The 15877-nt window shown below is 48.3% G+C and overlaps 4 protein-coding genes across 4 annotated transcripts; 3 read left to right on the top strand and 1 right to left on the bottom strand.

The window, feature by feature from the left end:
* Window positions 1–245: 245 nt before the first annotated feature.
* N7533_010544 (uncharacterized protein) lies at window positions 246–3365 on the bottom strand (the record flags this gene model as incomplete). The annotated part of the gene is made up of 4 exons (XM_057107194.1): window positions 246–581; window positions 638–738; window positions 1427–3002; window positions 3183–3365. 4 exons carry the CDS (start codon window positions 3363–3365, stop codon window positions 246–248), a joined length of 2196 nt encoding a protein of 731 aa, XP_056956411.1.
* A 4065-nt stretch (window positions 3366–7430) lies between these two features.
* N7533_010543 (uncharacterized protein) lies at window positions 7431–8648 on the top strand (the record flags this gene model as incomplete). Its single annotated transcript, XM_057107193.1, has 1 exon — window positions 7431–8648. One exon carries the CDS (start codon window positions 7431–7433, stop codon window positions 8646–8648), a length of 1218 nt encoding a protein of 405 aa, XP_056956410.1.
* A 3240-nt stretch (window positions 8649–11888) lies between these two features.
* On the top strand, window positions 11889–12158 carry N7533_010542 (uncharacterized protein; the record flags this gene model as incomplete). Its single annotated transcript, XM_057107192.1, has 1 exon — window positions 11889–12158. The coding sequence occupies one exon, from the start codon at window positions 11889–11891 to the stop codon at window positions 12156–12158; it is 270 nt and encodes an 89-aa protein (XP_056956409.1).
* A 2607-nt stretch (window positions 12159–14765) lies between these two features.
* Window positions 14766–15778, top strand: N7533_010541 (uncharacterized protein; the record flags this gene model as incomplete). Its single annotated transcript, XM_057107191.1, has 2 exons — window positions 14766–14859; window positions 14958–15778. 2 exons carry the CDS (start codon window positions 14766–14768, stop codon window positions 15776–15778), a joined length of 915 nt encoding a protein of 304 aa, XP_056956408.1.
* Window positions 15779–15877: the final 99 nt, after the last annotated feature.

The raw sequence follows: 15877 nt of genomic DNA, 5'->3' as shown, positions 1-15877 counted from the left end.
GGAGGAGTCACCCTGCACCCAATTGATGGAATTTGAATCCTCGAAAATCCATTCACATGTGCCTGGCGCTTTATTTTTCTTGGAGTGATTGTGGTTCTTGCCGAAAGGAACCGGCGAAATCCATTCCAGCATCTCAATATAACGCTCTTGGTCCATTTGCTGAAGGAGGTGTTGGATCCCCTCGTCCACCCATTATCGGGATATCCAAAGAATCAATTTTTCCGAGAATGCTATTATCAGCGTTGTCACTGCGTAAGATTCGCACGCGAACACAGTACGCAGCAAGTCATCTTCCTGCTTGCCATTCCCTCAAGCCCTCCAGAAACATGACCTGGCTTGAGAAGAGATTGAAGGACACGCTTTGTTGTGGTTTCAGCAAACAAATTTCCAGATTCATATAAGAGAGCCAGTGCGGTCTTATAGATCGTGATCAATGCAGATTCAAGGTTCTTGGACAGGGTGTCGGCAGGTGCGTTCTTCAAATACACAGACTCATACACTTGACCACGGCTGATGATGCTTACGGCCTTCTCGGTAGTTGCAAGGAGAGCAGCCATTTGCTCACCCTCGATAACTGGTACCTAGCACCAGGGAGTTAGCCATTGTAAGATGAAAAGTTTGCAAATCGGGAAAATACCTGCATGACGGATTTGATGACAGCCCAGGGGATAGCAGCTTGCGGTGGCGCAAATTGAACAGCAATATCACCGGAATTTCCCACCCAGTCGATGATCTTGCCTGTATAGTCTCGTAGGACAATCCCTTTATCGCCTACTTTGACCCTCAAAAACTTGCTCTAGCTCTCTTCTTGCCGTTTGTGGACAATGCCAACCAGATCAGTGATGTTGTCTTCTATGGGCCCAGATTTGGCACCGGATAGGTCAAATCCCATCTCTTTCAGCTCATCTCCACGTCGTCGGGTGGACAATCAGCTCTCGTTTTTGGGGAAATGATCATCAGTTTCATGATATATTCAGATCCGTATGTGGGTTCTGCATGGAGTAAGCTAAGGCCTTTTCCGCTCGATGCTGTGGATGCATCGGCTTGGTCGGTTGTCATGAGGCTGTTTATAGGCAGTCAAGATTTGTTTGCGGGTCCAGTATGATCACCAAAACTCCACAGCGGCCAATCAGTCGCAATGCATTTAGACTAGTCAGTTGGTAGTGCCTGTGTCTTTCAGCTAGCTGATGCTCCCATCGTAGCACCCTACGTGAAGCCTGCAGCAAAGATGAAGGCTGTATACACTAATGCGGCATAGTCGGGGTTTAAAAGGGCTTAACTCCGATTGGAGTGATATATTGTGTAGTTACATGTAGCACATCGATTAGGGACTTATTGTCATTCAAACTGTGTTTCAAACGCGAACATATAGGAGAGCATTCTGTCCTTTGTTGAACTGTGTCTCATGTTGAGTCAATGAATATACCTTCTTCCGCCACTTTGACATCAACCTTCATGCCCCAAGATTTCTCCAGATAAGCCCAATTCTTCTTTTTCCCCGCTTTCATGACCTTTTTGATGTTGTTTCTTAAGACTCTTTCAAATCTTGCTGGATCTTCTTGGACCTTCTGTAGGGTGATCCTCAGTATGAGACCTTCTTTGTTCTTCTTTTTGCCTAAATTCCAAGACCACTCCGAGGAAAATAGCACAACTGGTTTAGAAGTATCAATTTTGCCACCAGGGTACAGACACGTGATAAGAAAGCCAACACGACCAAGGTATTGAGCCCACCAGACATCCTCGGGGCTGATAATACTGCGGAGAGCATCCCGAAATTCAACCTCCCGCGGGGGCAGCTCGCCGCGATATCTCGCCTGTAGCATCAATGCAAGCCTAGAACGATCCTGATGAGAGACTCCATGTGTTGAAGACAGAATCCCTGTACTTGTAGAATATAATGCGGTGGTTGAGGCTGTCTCTTTCGACATGAACATATGGACGTACATGACATTGGCAAACGCTTTAATGACATGATCCCCAAAGTCCGGAGGAAACCTCCTGATCCCGTCCGTCGAAGGATTTGGTATGGCGCTCTCAATGAGTTCCTGTAGCCGTCGCATAGACCCAGGCGCAAAGTTCCGGGTCGCAACCTCGAGTGGAGCTTGCTTCCGAATTGATGACGAGAGCTGTCGAAACAAATAACCCTCCCTCACGCCGCCCTGGCAGAAGTGTGCCTCCTTAATGCCAAGAGGAATAGCCTCCGCAAGAGCATTAATGAGAAATGCCACTGCAGGTACTTGAGAGCGTCGCCGGTCGGAAACTCTGAAGATTTCATGGGCTGCCTTCGCCGCATATTCAATGGTTTTTGTGTCCTCAAACTGGTCCCTTCCGGCAGTATAACCATTGATGATCGATATTGGATAGTGGTTCCCATGTGACTGACTCAGATTCAGGAGCAAATAGCCCCATCCCCGAAAGCCGCCCCCGGATAAGTACATCCGGAAGCCTCCATCTCGCTCTGCCTCTTCGACGAGGGTGTCTGGAATTTCGAGCCGACTGTAGGCATCTCTGAAGTTGGTTACCATCCTCTCCCGGAACAATTGAATGGAGTACTTAGCTCCATCTTTGCTTTTTCCTTTTTGGAGGTCCTCCAACTTCTTAGTCAAGGCTGCCGCGCCATACGGAAAGCTGAAGCTTCCTTGGGTGCTTGTTCTGATGTATCCTCGCTGGCTAACAATCCAAGATATCTGAATGCTGCCACCACCAAGATCGGCAACCAGCCCTTTCATTGCCATGAACCCACTAGCGATGCCTAATGTGCCAATTTGTCCCTCTTCCTCCTTTTCAAGCAGCTCAACATCTATAGTGGTTTCGGCCTTGATCGCCTGGAGCAACTGAGCTGAGTTTTTGGCTATGCGTGTTGCTTCAGTGGCGATGAAATGAATTTGGTCTCTATGCACTCCAATGTCATCGCAGATGACGACGAATTGCCGGAGAGTTTCGGAAACTATTGTTATGACATGGTCTGGGATAGGAATTTGCTGCCCTGTCTTAGGGTGGAACTGTGCATCGTATAGCGAGATTGATGATCGATGTACTAAGACGGTAGGAATAATGCGTGCCAAAGGTGGAGAAAGGTCGGATATTGAAAACCGAATTCCGTTGCTAACATCATAAAGCAAGCGTTAACAACCATGTTCTCGAACGCCGCATGTTTCTTTGACTTGCCTTCCTATATCTACGATGCCGATAAGCTTATCCCCATGACCCATCCAAGGTGGATTCCCATTTCTCAGCCATTCCAAAGAGGGGAACTCCGTGGCTACTTTTGCCGGAGATTTGTGATGAACGGCATCCTCGAACTCATTGAAAATATCGACCATATCATAGTCAAATGTGTCCAAGAGCTCTCCTCGCAATACCATTATAGAGGATATTGAGTGAGTTATTCCGTTTCAGATAATAAGCAGTTCAGGGTTGTCATGCAATATTGAGATGGGGGCGGGTGTGGAAAATTATGATCCTAAGTGTTCACGCATCTCGCCACCATTCGTCAAGACGATAAACTTTATTTAAAACTATATGTCACAATTTCTCGATTAACGGCTTCTTTGCTTTGCTTGTACTGTAGACAGTAGCTTCAGGTCTATTCAAAAATTGTGGCAGTAGAAAGTGAATTTCGCGTGGGTCTGGAGAGTATGTGGACTGTGTCATGGGATCTATTGCCCTACCCAGCTTTTTCTCGCTAGCCTCAGTGAATCTAAATAGTGATTACGAAGAAATGCTTATGTAGCATATTATTATATTTTCTTAGTCGATCAGGTTATCATACAGTACCACTTCAGCGTAGGGGATGCTTTAATTGAGACCTACGTTGTGTCACTGTTCTCCATCGATTCCACTATGTAAGTGAATGGGTATATCGCCGAGGGGGAGAGGAGTTGCCACTGAATGCTCGATATAGTTGCGTCAATACACTTTTTTGCAGTGATGATTTAGACATAGCTCCTGGTCGCCGAGACGGGTTGGCCGGTCTAGATGCGGTGGCGAATATCCCACTATCCGAATGAACCGGCCGCCTCCACGCGCCGCGTCAACATACCGATTCTTGGGGTATCAGTATATCTCTGTAAACATATGATTATGTAGCTTTTTGTCCCAAAGTCATCGGGTCATTGTGCAAAAAGAAAGGCGTTATCACATGCAATGGATTCCCATCAGCATGGGTGTGGGACATGACAGGAAAGAGAAACCTTATCACGTTCCACCAGCAATTCGGGGCTTATCCGTTACACTAGCATATCACGCTCTCTCCTCAATTTTCTCTCTTTTCATAGACTGGGCACGATCATCGAAGGTAGAGGGGCCTTTTGGAAGGTGAACATTTTACACAATGAATCTATTGAAAGTATTCTCGTCCTAGAAACCCAAAGTGAGAACTTAAACCATACCTTCGCCCCACACACGAATATATAGTCTTTTGAAGACTTTACCCTTATTTTTATACAATAAAAGCTTGGCTCTAGTTCCTTCATGAACCGGGGGTGGATAATTAACTTCAACTAGCTCTTCGGTCAAGGGTTGGAGCGCTTCAACCCGCCCGAGAGATTGTAGAATGTCTACGGGTTAAGGTCTGGGCCGTTCACATGCAAATATGCTGGTAAGCGACGGTGGAACGATGGATTAGAACCTTCGGGCAAGCCATTGAACCCTCCTGTTAAGTGTGAAACTAGAGCCGAGCGAGTGTAAGTGAGCAATTCTTGAGGGGAACGATCACTTTGGTCCTCACTTCCCCGCCAAACCAGCTTCCAAAGCAAAACGAATATCCAATCTTTGAATTCATATTAACACAGATTGACGTTGGTCTCGCGAATTGTTTGCAAAAACTTGAAAATGGAGCTTAAAGGTACTACCCATAGGATATTTTCCGCTTTTCTTCGTTTTGGAGAATTGGTATGTGGTGTCGTTGTTCTCGGGATTCTCAGTCGATTTTGCTACGTCATCAATACTGCCGATGTGTCCGTCGATGGACGCATTGTTTATACTATGGTCACTTCAGCAATTGGCATAATATATTCACTCGCCGTTTGCCTACCATTCAACAATCTTTTCCTTGGCTTCCCATTCGATTTTGTCCTCTTTATTATGTGGCTCGTGGCATTCTGCCTCCTCGAGACGGTATGCTTTTCCAGTCCGGTATGCCAGTCGGACGAAAACAAAGGGCCAGCTAAACAATGCGAGGCAAGTAGAAAACGGGCACTAGTACATGCTCTTCTTCTTGGTACTACAACTATTGGGGATACTACTGGGGCCGATTATGGCATACTGGCCCCATCGGAACAGTTTATGTTGGTATCACCAGCTAGGTCCTGTGTACACAGTTAAGTGAACAGTTTATGCTTCTAAAGCAAAGGTTGATTGATTCGTGTATATGATAGATGTGTGCCCCGGTTCAGGTTCGAAATACCCCTGAATCCCATAAGCCGGAACCGCAGCTTAGCGCAAGGTTACATACGCAGAAATGTGATCTATCAGACGCTGGCTTGTTCTGATAGAGGGATATATCCCGACAGTTTATGTGAACGGAGTCGGTTGTCGCGAGTGGAGAGTCGTCCTTGCCTTCTCGTTCATTGCCCTTTGGCTCTATTTGACGAGCGGTAGTTTAGTGAGTGCTAAAACACCCCTTTTCAAGCTTATAAGGAGAGGAATAATATCCATCTAGGGAATTTATGTCTTTCATACCTACATCAAGCCCAACGATACAACATCTCATGTCAATAGGCGTGCAGGAAGGTTCTCTTGGTAAAGACTACGGGGAAAAGGAAGCTTCAGTTAACTATATCGAACTGACTACTGGTGATATACAGGCGCAAGTATCATAATGCAGAATGTTACGACCATAATGAGCCCCGGGCAAACGGTGAAGCTATGTGTACTCAATCTTCAAGTACAGTCTAGTTCAGTGAGTAATACGGTATGGAAACTTCCAGGGAACCATGACCCGGCGTTTCTACCGAGTGTGAAGTTGTTGAACTACCGCACCACACGGGATTTTCTCTAGTCCTCAATTAATATGCCACACCCAAATTCGTCAGCATAGGTCCAGAAAAGATGTACTTCTTGATACTTAGCACCTTATGCTTTCGACAGTGTGCAGTTAAACTATTTTGTCAATATTTTGGTCGATTCAAATTGCACCTTTATTCTTGTTGCGATCTACAGGAAGATGAGACAAGCAGTTCAACTGGTTATGAGTCCGACTTCTGCGTAATATAGAACTGAATTTAACAGTTCGCATCGAATATAGCTCCTCTGCTATATTATCACGATATGACGAGGGAAGGGACGTTGGATGTAACGTAACCCTGGAGATTGCACGAACAATTCTTACGGGGATTGAGAGTTCGGAGAGTTTATTCCGCATCATTATTATAGAGATATTCAGTTTTCAGAATTGCATGAGAGAAGAGAAGGGATATAAAGACCTACTGTATCAAGCGCTCAAAACAATAATCTCTCGCTACTACTGAATAATGATTTAATATACGCGCGGTAAAGAATTTTCTGAATAGGTTTTGATGCTTCCTTCATAGACTTCTCTTTTTAATCTCCTACATTTGAAACTCTTCATTCAAACGCAATTCATCCTCTAACAATAACAACTTCTAATTTTATGGGTCATGGATACGCAATACGAAGTTGACTATTGCATAGCGTATCAGTTTTTTTTGGATTGTAGCTTTCGGTGAAGCAGAGTTACAGTACGTCCCGAAACCGGTGCAACAACCTACACTCTTCACCTGTTTCTAACGCTGATTACTAATTCGCACTAGTACGTATTGGGAATTTTTCCGTAGCACCCCTGCCCGTTGGTATTGTACCGTTTCTTACATTGAGCACCTGGTAGGAGAATAGGATGTATTCGCTTGTAAGTTTAATACACCTTATAACTCCATACCCTACCTTGAAAACCATGCTACGAGCATGGCGCCAAACTCCACTCATAGTGACCAGTCGGCAACGCGTAAAAACCTTGCCCAGGGTTGAACGCCCGATCGATCGGGACAATGTCGGTCAAAGGTTGCTCGTGAATCTGGTGACACTGCTGGTTATATTGACCAGTGAGTTGAGGACACGTCAAGAATTGCCAGCGGGTCTGGTTACACGACATGGGACCCTGCACGACTGATATATCTATCGTTTCCTTCCTTGTTTGATTCAAAGCATATTATGTGTATAAGATCTCTGCAGGTCCCTCTCTGTCTTGGATACAACTTGGTCTTCATCTTTCATCTTCTCACATGATTGACAGGTACTCTACCGTGCGAGTACAATTCCCCACTGCAATCTAGTATCAGGTATGTACATATTTAGGAGCATTATATATATCTCCAAATCTCAGCAATGATAACCCTCAAAACAGTCCTAGTTGGAAAAAAACATTTCCTCGGTCTCCTAACAACACATAATCTATTTGATCTTTTGTTGAAATGAAAGTCGACTTTTTTGCTGCTATTTCCGACGGAGAATTCGAGTGTTTAGATTTCCATGATGTTAACTCATTGAGCGATCAAGAAAAAGGCAAGATATCGGAAGGCATACGCAAAATCCTATATCTGTTGCTGGAGGACTTGGACTATCAGCACCGCGTTGAACCAACCGACGAGCTACTTCGCTATGAGATCCAAGATTGTTCTAATGAGCATCTGGCACCTCTTTTTCCAGACAAAGAAAAAGTCCTTCATTCTATCTTGGAATGCTCTGCGGAATGTGCCGAGTATTTCTATCCCCTTTGCCAGCATGAGACTAAGCTTATCATGGCTATTATCACTAGTATCTTTGTGGCCTCTGACGACAATTCAATTCTGAATCCAGAAGAGCGCCGTAGCCTATCCTACTTCTCTTTCAACCATTATCAAATATTGCCGGAAGAGAGCCGTTGGCATACAGTTCTCTCTAAGGGCCTCAAAATGTGTGCCGAGTATTTCGGCTCACAAGACCCACTTATTGGCAGTCTGACCGCGAGGAGCTACTGTTCGTTTGTGGATGCATGTGCCCAGGAAACCCGTCTAGAGCATGAATTACCACTTCATATCCTCGACCATGGGCCTTCACATTTGAATTCTGAAGATTGTTCTGTCGAAGGATTTCCCGACTATTTTCGTTCCTCAAGTGCCGCGCCTCTGCTATATCTGGTCCCAATTTTCAAAATATCCCGACAAAAGGAAGTGCCCGCGCATTTTTGGACTTCAGTCATACCTGCTATTAGCAAGTTCATCAACCATATGAATGATTTGTTATCTTGCCCTAAGGAGGTTCTTGCTGGAGAGTCGTGGAATTATCTCTCTATGAAGACAAAGACCAAGCGGCAAGCCGGCAGGCCAACAATTTTCAAATCCAAGTATTCCGGGCTGTGGACGTTCCGCGACACATTGTATGAAACGATCTCAGAAATGCAACGAACAACTCTCGCATTGGATAAGGCTTTCACGCAGTGCATCATGACTGAGATGCTTGGCCTCTCAGCGCACACAAACGATGCCAGCAGATGTGCTAAAAAAAAACAGAGCCAAGTTCATGAGGAGGTCCAATTAGCCGCGCAACTCTGGACTGCTTACAAGCATGGCTACATTGCCTGGCATATAAATTGTAACAGATATGGGTTAGAGCGTCTCCCTTTCGAAGGATATACATACATGGTCAAATGACCAAGTTCATAACTTCTTTTTATCTCATTTAAGTGATTGCTTTTATTTTTGGGACTATCGTGCTAGTAAGGCTATTATCTCAAACCAATCAACGCATGTAGGTCACGGATGTTGAAGCTGGGATAAATTCTAGCATGGCTTTTTAATCTCAACGATCGTATATCACCAAAAAGACGATTCAGGTCTCATCGTCGACCTTCAATATCTGCCTTTTTGACACGTTTGCATTCCCATAGAAAATTCTATTTCTTTGGATAGCTAATACAGTGATGAGACAACAGACGTGATTTTATTGAGGTAAGAGACGGTATTAACACTTCTTCTGGAATTTGATATTCCGCGGCTATTTCTAATATAGACTAGTATCTCTTGGCAATGGGACTGGAGAATCACCCTGAGAGTGTAGATAAATGCACCAGTTTCGGGACGCGCTGTAATACAAGTCACTATTTGCAGGTCGTGTGCCAAGCCCCTCAGACCGACTTAGACACAGGAGCAGAAGGGAAGTGACAGATCGCCAATACAGTCACAAGACGAGGAAACGTATTTTAATGAAAGTAAATCACGGTATCGAGAAAGGTACAGGAATATTGTTATTCCGATTTTATTCCTAATATGGTCTAGTGCTTCTTGGCGGTGGGGCTAAATAATCACTTCAAGAGTGTAGGCGGTTGCACCGGTTTCGGGACATACTGTAAGACGGGATAATTGGCCGATTGGACTGTACGAATTGCAGAGGTACACTATTGAAAGAACTACTAGACACAGGCGGGGTGTTGGTTGATATTATATTCAATATAAAACTGTTGTGGTTGTGTACCGAGCGGGAGCTAACCCCGGACCGATGGCGGACCCACCCGCGGGAGGGCCCGAACCCCTTCCCACAAACACCCAAGGAAGCATCACCAGTTTCTCAGTTGAGGATTTCCAGCCTCGAGTATCGATCGACCCAGCCCAGATCATAGGGAAAAGAACGAGAAATGGTGAAGCCTACACGCCCACCGAGGGCACAGGCCGGATCACAACCCGAGAAGTGTGGAAGCTTATCGACAGCCTCAAGGACATTATCCACCGCCAAACCACACTTATCGAGTCTACCAAAGCTGACCTCGAAGAGGTCAAGCACGACCAGAACGTCCTCCGAGAGCAGAACGATAAGCTCCATAAAGAAGTCAGAGCCTTAAGAGCACAAATCGAAGCCAGCCCACAGCCAAACCCGCCTAGAACATGGGCAGCGATCGCAGCTAGTGGTACAAGTGACCCGCAGCTAAGCCCCCGACGACCAGAAAAGGACCTGAACTGCGTCCGCATCAGCACACAGAGATCATTTGTAGACCCGAGAGACAATGAGAACAGTGAAGGGGACACCTTCGGGCGATACCTGTCTACCAACTCTGCTAACACCTATATCCGTTCAGCGCTGTTGAGCGCTCCTTCGACTCAAGATACCCAAGTGGCCGGCATTAGCACAACTAAAACGGGATATTTGATTCGCTTCAAAAACTCAGACTCAGCCGAGGCAGCCCGCAACAACACTGAATGGTTGAACGAGCTAGGAAACGACACGAAACTAGTTAAACCACGATTTAGGGTAGTCGTACACCGGACTCCGACAGAGGACTTCGACTTAGAGAACGCAGGCACTCAGGCCGTTCAAAAAGTTATAGAAGAAAACGACTTGGCAGAACATAGCTTCCACATCGAAGAACTAGCCTAGCTCAAACGGAAGGACAAGGTACTAGGGAAATTTGCATCTCTCGGCATCTGGTTCGACTCTGCAGAAGGAGCCGAATATATCCTTAATAACGGCCTCCTTGTTGGACAAAGACAAATCGGCAGTGTGGAACGCCGTGAAATCAAGAAAAAGAGGTGCTTCCGGTGCCAACATTTTGGACACCTGGCGTGGTCGTGCAAAGAAACACCACGCTGTGGTCACTGTGCTGGCCAACATGAACGCCAACGATGCCCACCAGGAGTTCGAGCCCGGTGCCTCGACTGCAGTGGTGAACATACCACTGGTGACCGACAATGCCCGAGCCCCGCAACTTTCAACCCCCGCCAATGCTAGAGACAAACCTACGAATACTACAGTTGAATATGATGAAATCTGGCCCGAGGATGGAGGCCCTCATCAACGACCACCAAAGCCAGGACTTGGATATACTCCTAATCCAGGAACCATCTATCACTTCCTACCGAACATATGTCAGCCACAGTTCTTGGCGTCTCTACCGACCCACCACCGAAACAGATAAGACCCGGTTCCGGAGCCTCATCTACGTGAACCGAAACCTATCTACCTCCTCGCACCGTCAAATCGCATGCGACCACCCCGACATCACTGCTATTAAGATCTGGACAGCTGAATCCCAGACACTAATATTTTCGGTGTATATCCCACCCGTCCCGCTCTTCGCTTCGGATAATACATCAGCAGAGCCAGCGCTCACAGCAATTCAAAACACAATTTCAAACGCTACCCAGGATGGTCAAAGGTCAACAAGCGTCATCCTCGCTGGAGACTTCAACCGCCACCACCCGACCTGGGGAGGCAACCATATCCCGCCGCGGTTCATTGAGGACGCAATCGACCTGGTTAACTTTTTACAAACTAACAGACTACATGGCTGTCTCCCAAGAGGGACGGTGACCTACTGGTCCCTGAATCGCCCAGGGAGAAACTCCACAATCGACCAAACAGTGACAGATTGCCCAGATCGTCTAGTCAAATGCCACCTCTACCACGAAAACTACGGGTCTGACCATCAGGCCACGTATTCGGAGTGGAATCTCCAAACCCAACGGAACTCAATTCGTAAAAGAAAGGCCTACACCCGTGCGGATTGGACAAAAATTGGCCATAAAATACAGGAGCAGATTGGGCCATGGAAAGAAATCAAAACTCGACCAACCCTCGACGGCACGGTCCAGAAACTCATAGACGCCACAACGGAAGTCGTAAACCGGCACACACCCGACACACGCCCAACTCCTTATTCCAAGCGGTGGTTTACGCCAGACCTCAAATACCAACAGACCAATGTCAACAAGGTACGTCGGAAATGGCAACAAAGCTGCGCAATACTCGGGTGCGAACACCCCAGCACCATCACTGCTTTCCAACAGATGCAAGAAAGTCGACGGAAATGGACTCGGACTATTGAGAAAGCCAAAGCATCATGTTGGAAAGAATTCCTAGACAAAGCAGGGGAAGGAAAACTCTAGAAAGCTGCTACCTACATGAAACCGCGAGACAGCTGGGGTGGTATCCCAGCCTTAAAAGTGAACGACCACGAAGTCACCGAGAATGAGGAAAAAGCGCAGGCCTTCCTGGACTCCTTCTTTCCTGAAATAAACACGCCAGCGGCCGAAATGTCAACAGCGGCAACGGTGGAACTCCCGTGGCAGCCGATCACGGAACTGGAGGTTCAAAGATCTCTTCAGACTGCCAAAGGAGCCACCGCGCCCGGAGAAGACAACCTACCAATAGTGGTATGGAAACGGCTATAGACATACCTTGGAAGTGTCATCACCAGGATGTTCAATGCGTCAGTAAACCTAGGATACCACCCGAAACAGTGGCGGAGCGCGAAGATTGTGGTACTAAGGAAGCCCAGGAAACCAGACTACTCGATTCCTGGTGCCTATCGCCCAATCTCACTCCTCAATACACTAGGCAAGCTCCTAGAAGCCGTCATTGCCAAACGACTTTCACATCTTGCAGAAAAGCATAGGTTGCTACCGGACACACAATTTGGTGGCCGCCCAGGAAGAACCACAGAACAAGCCCTGCTCGTGCTTTCAAACGCGATCGACCAGGCCTGGTACAAGCACAAAGTAGTAACCCTCGTCTCATTCGACCTAAAAGGAGCCTTCAACGGAGTCAACAAGACGAGTCTAGACACCGCTCTACAAGCCAGAAGGATCCCAGCCATAGCCCGCAAATGGATTGCAAGCTTTATGGTAGACCGCCACGCTAGCATAGGATTTGACGACTATCGTACTGTGAACGCACCGCTAGCCAACGCTAGGCTTGCGCAAGGGTCGCCCCTATCGCCCATCCTATTTGCATTCTTTAACGCTGAGCTTGTCAACCAACCGGTCAACCGTGACGGGGGCGCCTCGGCGTTCATCGATGACTACTTCCGCTGGCGAGTGGGCCAGTCGGCTGAAGAAAACTTAGCCAAACTACAGTCCGAAGATATTCCACGTATTGAAGCCTGGGCGCGCCGGACCGGGTCCTGCTTCGCCGCAGAAAAGACCGAGCTCATCCACCTCACCCGGAAGAAAGGAGACCACCGGCAAGGCCAGATCGTTGTGAACGGAACAACTGTGGCGCCCTCACCTACAGCGAAGCTGCTAGGCGTGGTTTTTGACCAGGAGCTACGGTAGAAGGAACACGTACAACAGGCTATAAAGCGCGCAACCAAAACCACTATTGCTCTATGCGGGTTGTGTCACTTGCGGCCCGAACAGATGCGACAGCTTTATCAGGCATGCGTCACGCCGGTCGTCGACTACGCGTCAACCGTATGGTACGACCCGTTAAGAGACAAGACCCATCTGCGACACCTGAACACAGTACAGAGAAGCTCGCTGATCCGCATCCTATCGGCGTTCCGAACGGTGGCTACAACAACCATGGAAGTAGAAGCACACATTCTTCCCACCCATCTTCGCCTTCGACACCGAGCCCAGCGCACCATCGCCAGTCTTCACACACTACCACGGGACCATCCGATCTGGCACACACTCACACGAGCCCACCGACGTAGAAACAACACTGGATCGTATGCACGCTTCCCCTTGGCGGAAGCACTGAAGACCATGAGCGTCGAGAGATTGAGCGAAGTGGAAACAATTGACCCACGACCACTACCCCCGTGGCGCCTCGACCCTTTCACAGAGGTCGAGGTTGGCTTAGACCGAGAGGCAGCGAGACAACGCGCCGACGCCATCCGATCAAAATCGGACATAGTCGTCTACTCGGATGCGTCCGGTCGTGATGGCCAGCTGGGAGCAGCCGCCGTAACAATAGACAACAACTTGGAGGTAGTCGAATCACAGCAAGTCCAGGTGGGACCGATGGACCGCTGGTCAGTTCACGTGGCGGAGCTGATTGGCGTCTTTTATGCGATCAATATGATCTTCAAAATAGCACACCAGCGAGATGGGGCGGGAGATCGAGAGACAACCGCGACAATCCTCTGCGACAGCAAGTCAGCGTTACAAGCGATCCAGAACGTAAAAAAGAAGTCAGGACAACGGATTGTTCATGCGATCCACCACGCCGCCACTGAGGTCCAAGCCGCAGGCGTTACACTACGCCTGCAGTGGGTGCCAGGGCATTGTGATAACCCAGGCAATGAAGCCGCAGATCGATTGGCGAAGGAGGCTGCCAGCCCAGGCAAATCACACTCCTTCCGGCCGCTGCTCACAAGAGAAAAGGCGTCCATTCGTAGTAATATCATCGCCCAGTGGGAACATGAGTGGAGATCAACCAATAAAGGCGGCCATCTGAGGAAGATCGATAACACTCTTCCGTCGGCATACACCAGGAAGTTGTACGGAAACCTGGCCAGGGGCCAGGCATACTTGTTGACTCAGCTACGCACGGGCCATAACTGGCTATCCACCTACGCTAAGCTCTTTCGGTTCCGCGAAGACGATCAGTGCGTGTGCGGCGCGCAAGAAACAGTGACCCATGTCCTGGTAGATTGCCCAATCTTGAAGGATCTACGAAGGGAACTGAGACAGAAAGTGGGGGACGCGTTCAACAGCGTGTCGAGTCTGCTGGGAGGCTCAAAACAAGGTGAGCAAGGTAAACCAGACACCGTCTCGAGGGCGAAGACGGTCCAGGCCGTATTGGACTTCGCCGAGGCGTCACAACGGTTTCGCAGTCGCGCGCCACTAGGGCAGCCTAACAGTGGAAGCGGCAATTAGGCCACGGCAGGCCGTGACGAGGCTCTAAGTTCGTTGTCAGGAAGTGGGACAATCTACATGTACGGACAGGGATATATATAGTTGAGGTAGCCTGCATATCACCGTTAAGGTGAGGGGTCAGGGTAAATGAAATCATCATCATCATCATCATCATCATCATCATCGTCTGTAGCAATGAGTACCCACGGGATGAGAAAAGAGGAAGGATGGAGCCCCAACCACCAGGCCCTGATGGGAACCAGAAACCGTTCCAAATCATCCCCAGCCCGTTCGCAACCTCAAACCCCACAGCCCCCACCTGAACCGCCCCACACCGCAACGTGAAGCTCCTCTTCCGCATCTCAACCACCTACTCAAACATCGCAGCCAGAGCTATCTCGTTTCAACGTCAGCTCCTCACTGGTATCACGCCCCACCAGCTTGCTCAGAATGGTCTCTATCACCAAGTCCGCGCCGGAGTAGGCGACATCGCTTGCTGCTTTGCCTGTGAGGCTGCGGTCCCGCTGGATGCCATCCAGGAAAACCCCACTGGCGATGTATCGAAAATACACAAAGAAGACTGCCTATGGCAAGTTATTTGCCATGACCTTAAACCGTTTCTACCTTCTCCGCCTCCTCACTCCCACACGCCCTCCGCAAACCCATCTAGCCAGTTCTCCGCTGTCGAATCTAGCTCTCAACCCAAAACTTACCCGACACCAACAGCTCACACAATCGTGAATCAAGCGGACCCCGACCTCGAGACTTCTGCCGAGTTACCACCCGCCAGGCTCGAATCAGTACCGCTAGCACCGCGACCAACCACCGTTCCTCCACAACCTATCCAACCCACCCTGAGAACCACATCTCCCCCCACATCCCAGAAACAAACCTACGCCTCTGTTCTCCAGCAACCTACCACATCTTCACCGCCACCAACGACTAGACCTCAACCTACACCTCCCAATCACCCACTTATAATCGAAGAACTTCGCCGCCGTTTTCACAACAAACCGTCACCATTTGAGCTTGAGAAAAGAAAGAAGAAACGCCAAAAAACCACGTCCGCCGCACAATCGTTGTCCAGGTTCTTGAACTCAGCATTACCAGCATTCTCGCGATTTCTGGTGGAGATGCAGCCAGCTGCGGACAACTGTTGGCCGCCTCGTCCGGGAACTCATCCTAGCCGCGCCATGAGGGCAGCCTAATAGCGCAAAAGGCAACGAGGCCACGACAAGCTTTACCAGGTGAGGCTCAAAGTTCACCGTCAGGAAGTTTGGAACAATCCCAGGGATCAATCAAGATGT

Source organism: Penicillium manginii (genome assembly GCF_028828005.1).
Source record: "Penicillium manginii strain IBT 31320 chromosome Unknown utg000007l:1.0-2284322.0:1.0-2285126.0, whole genome shotgun sequence".
NCBI classification, from domain to species: domain Eukaryota; kingdom Fungi; phylum Ascomycota; class Eurotiomycetes; order Eurotiales; family Aspergillaceae; genus Penicillium; species Penicillium manginii.
This window is presented reverse-complemented; position numbering and strand designations above follow the sequence as displayed.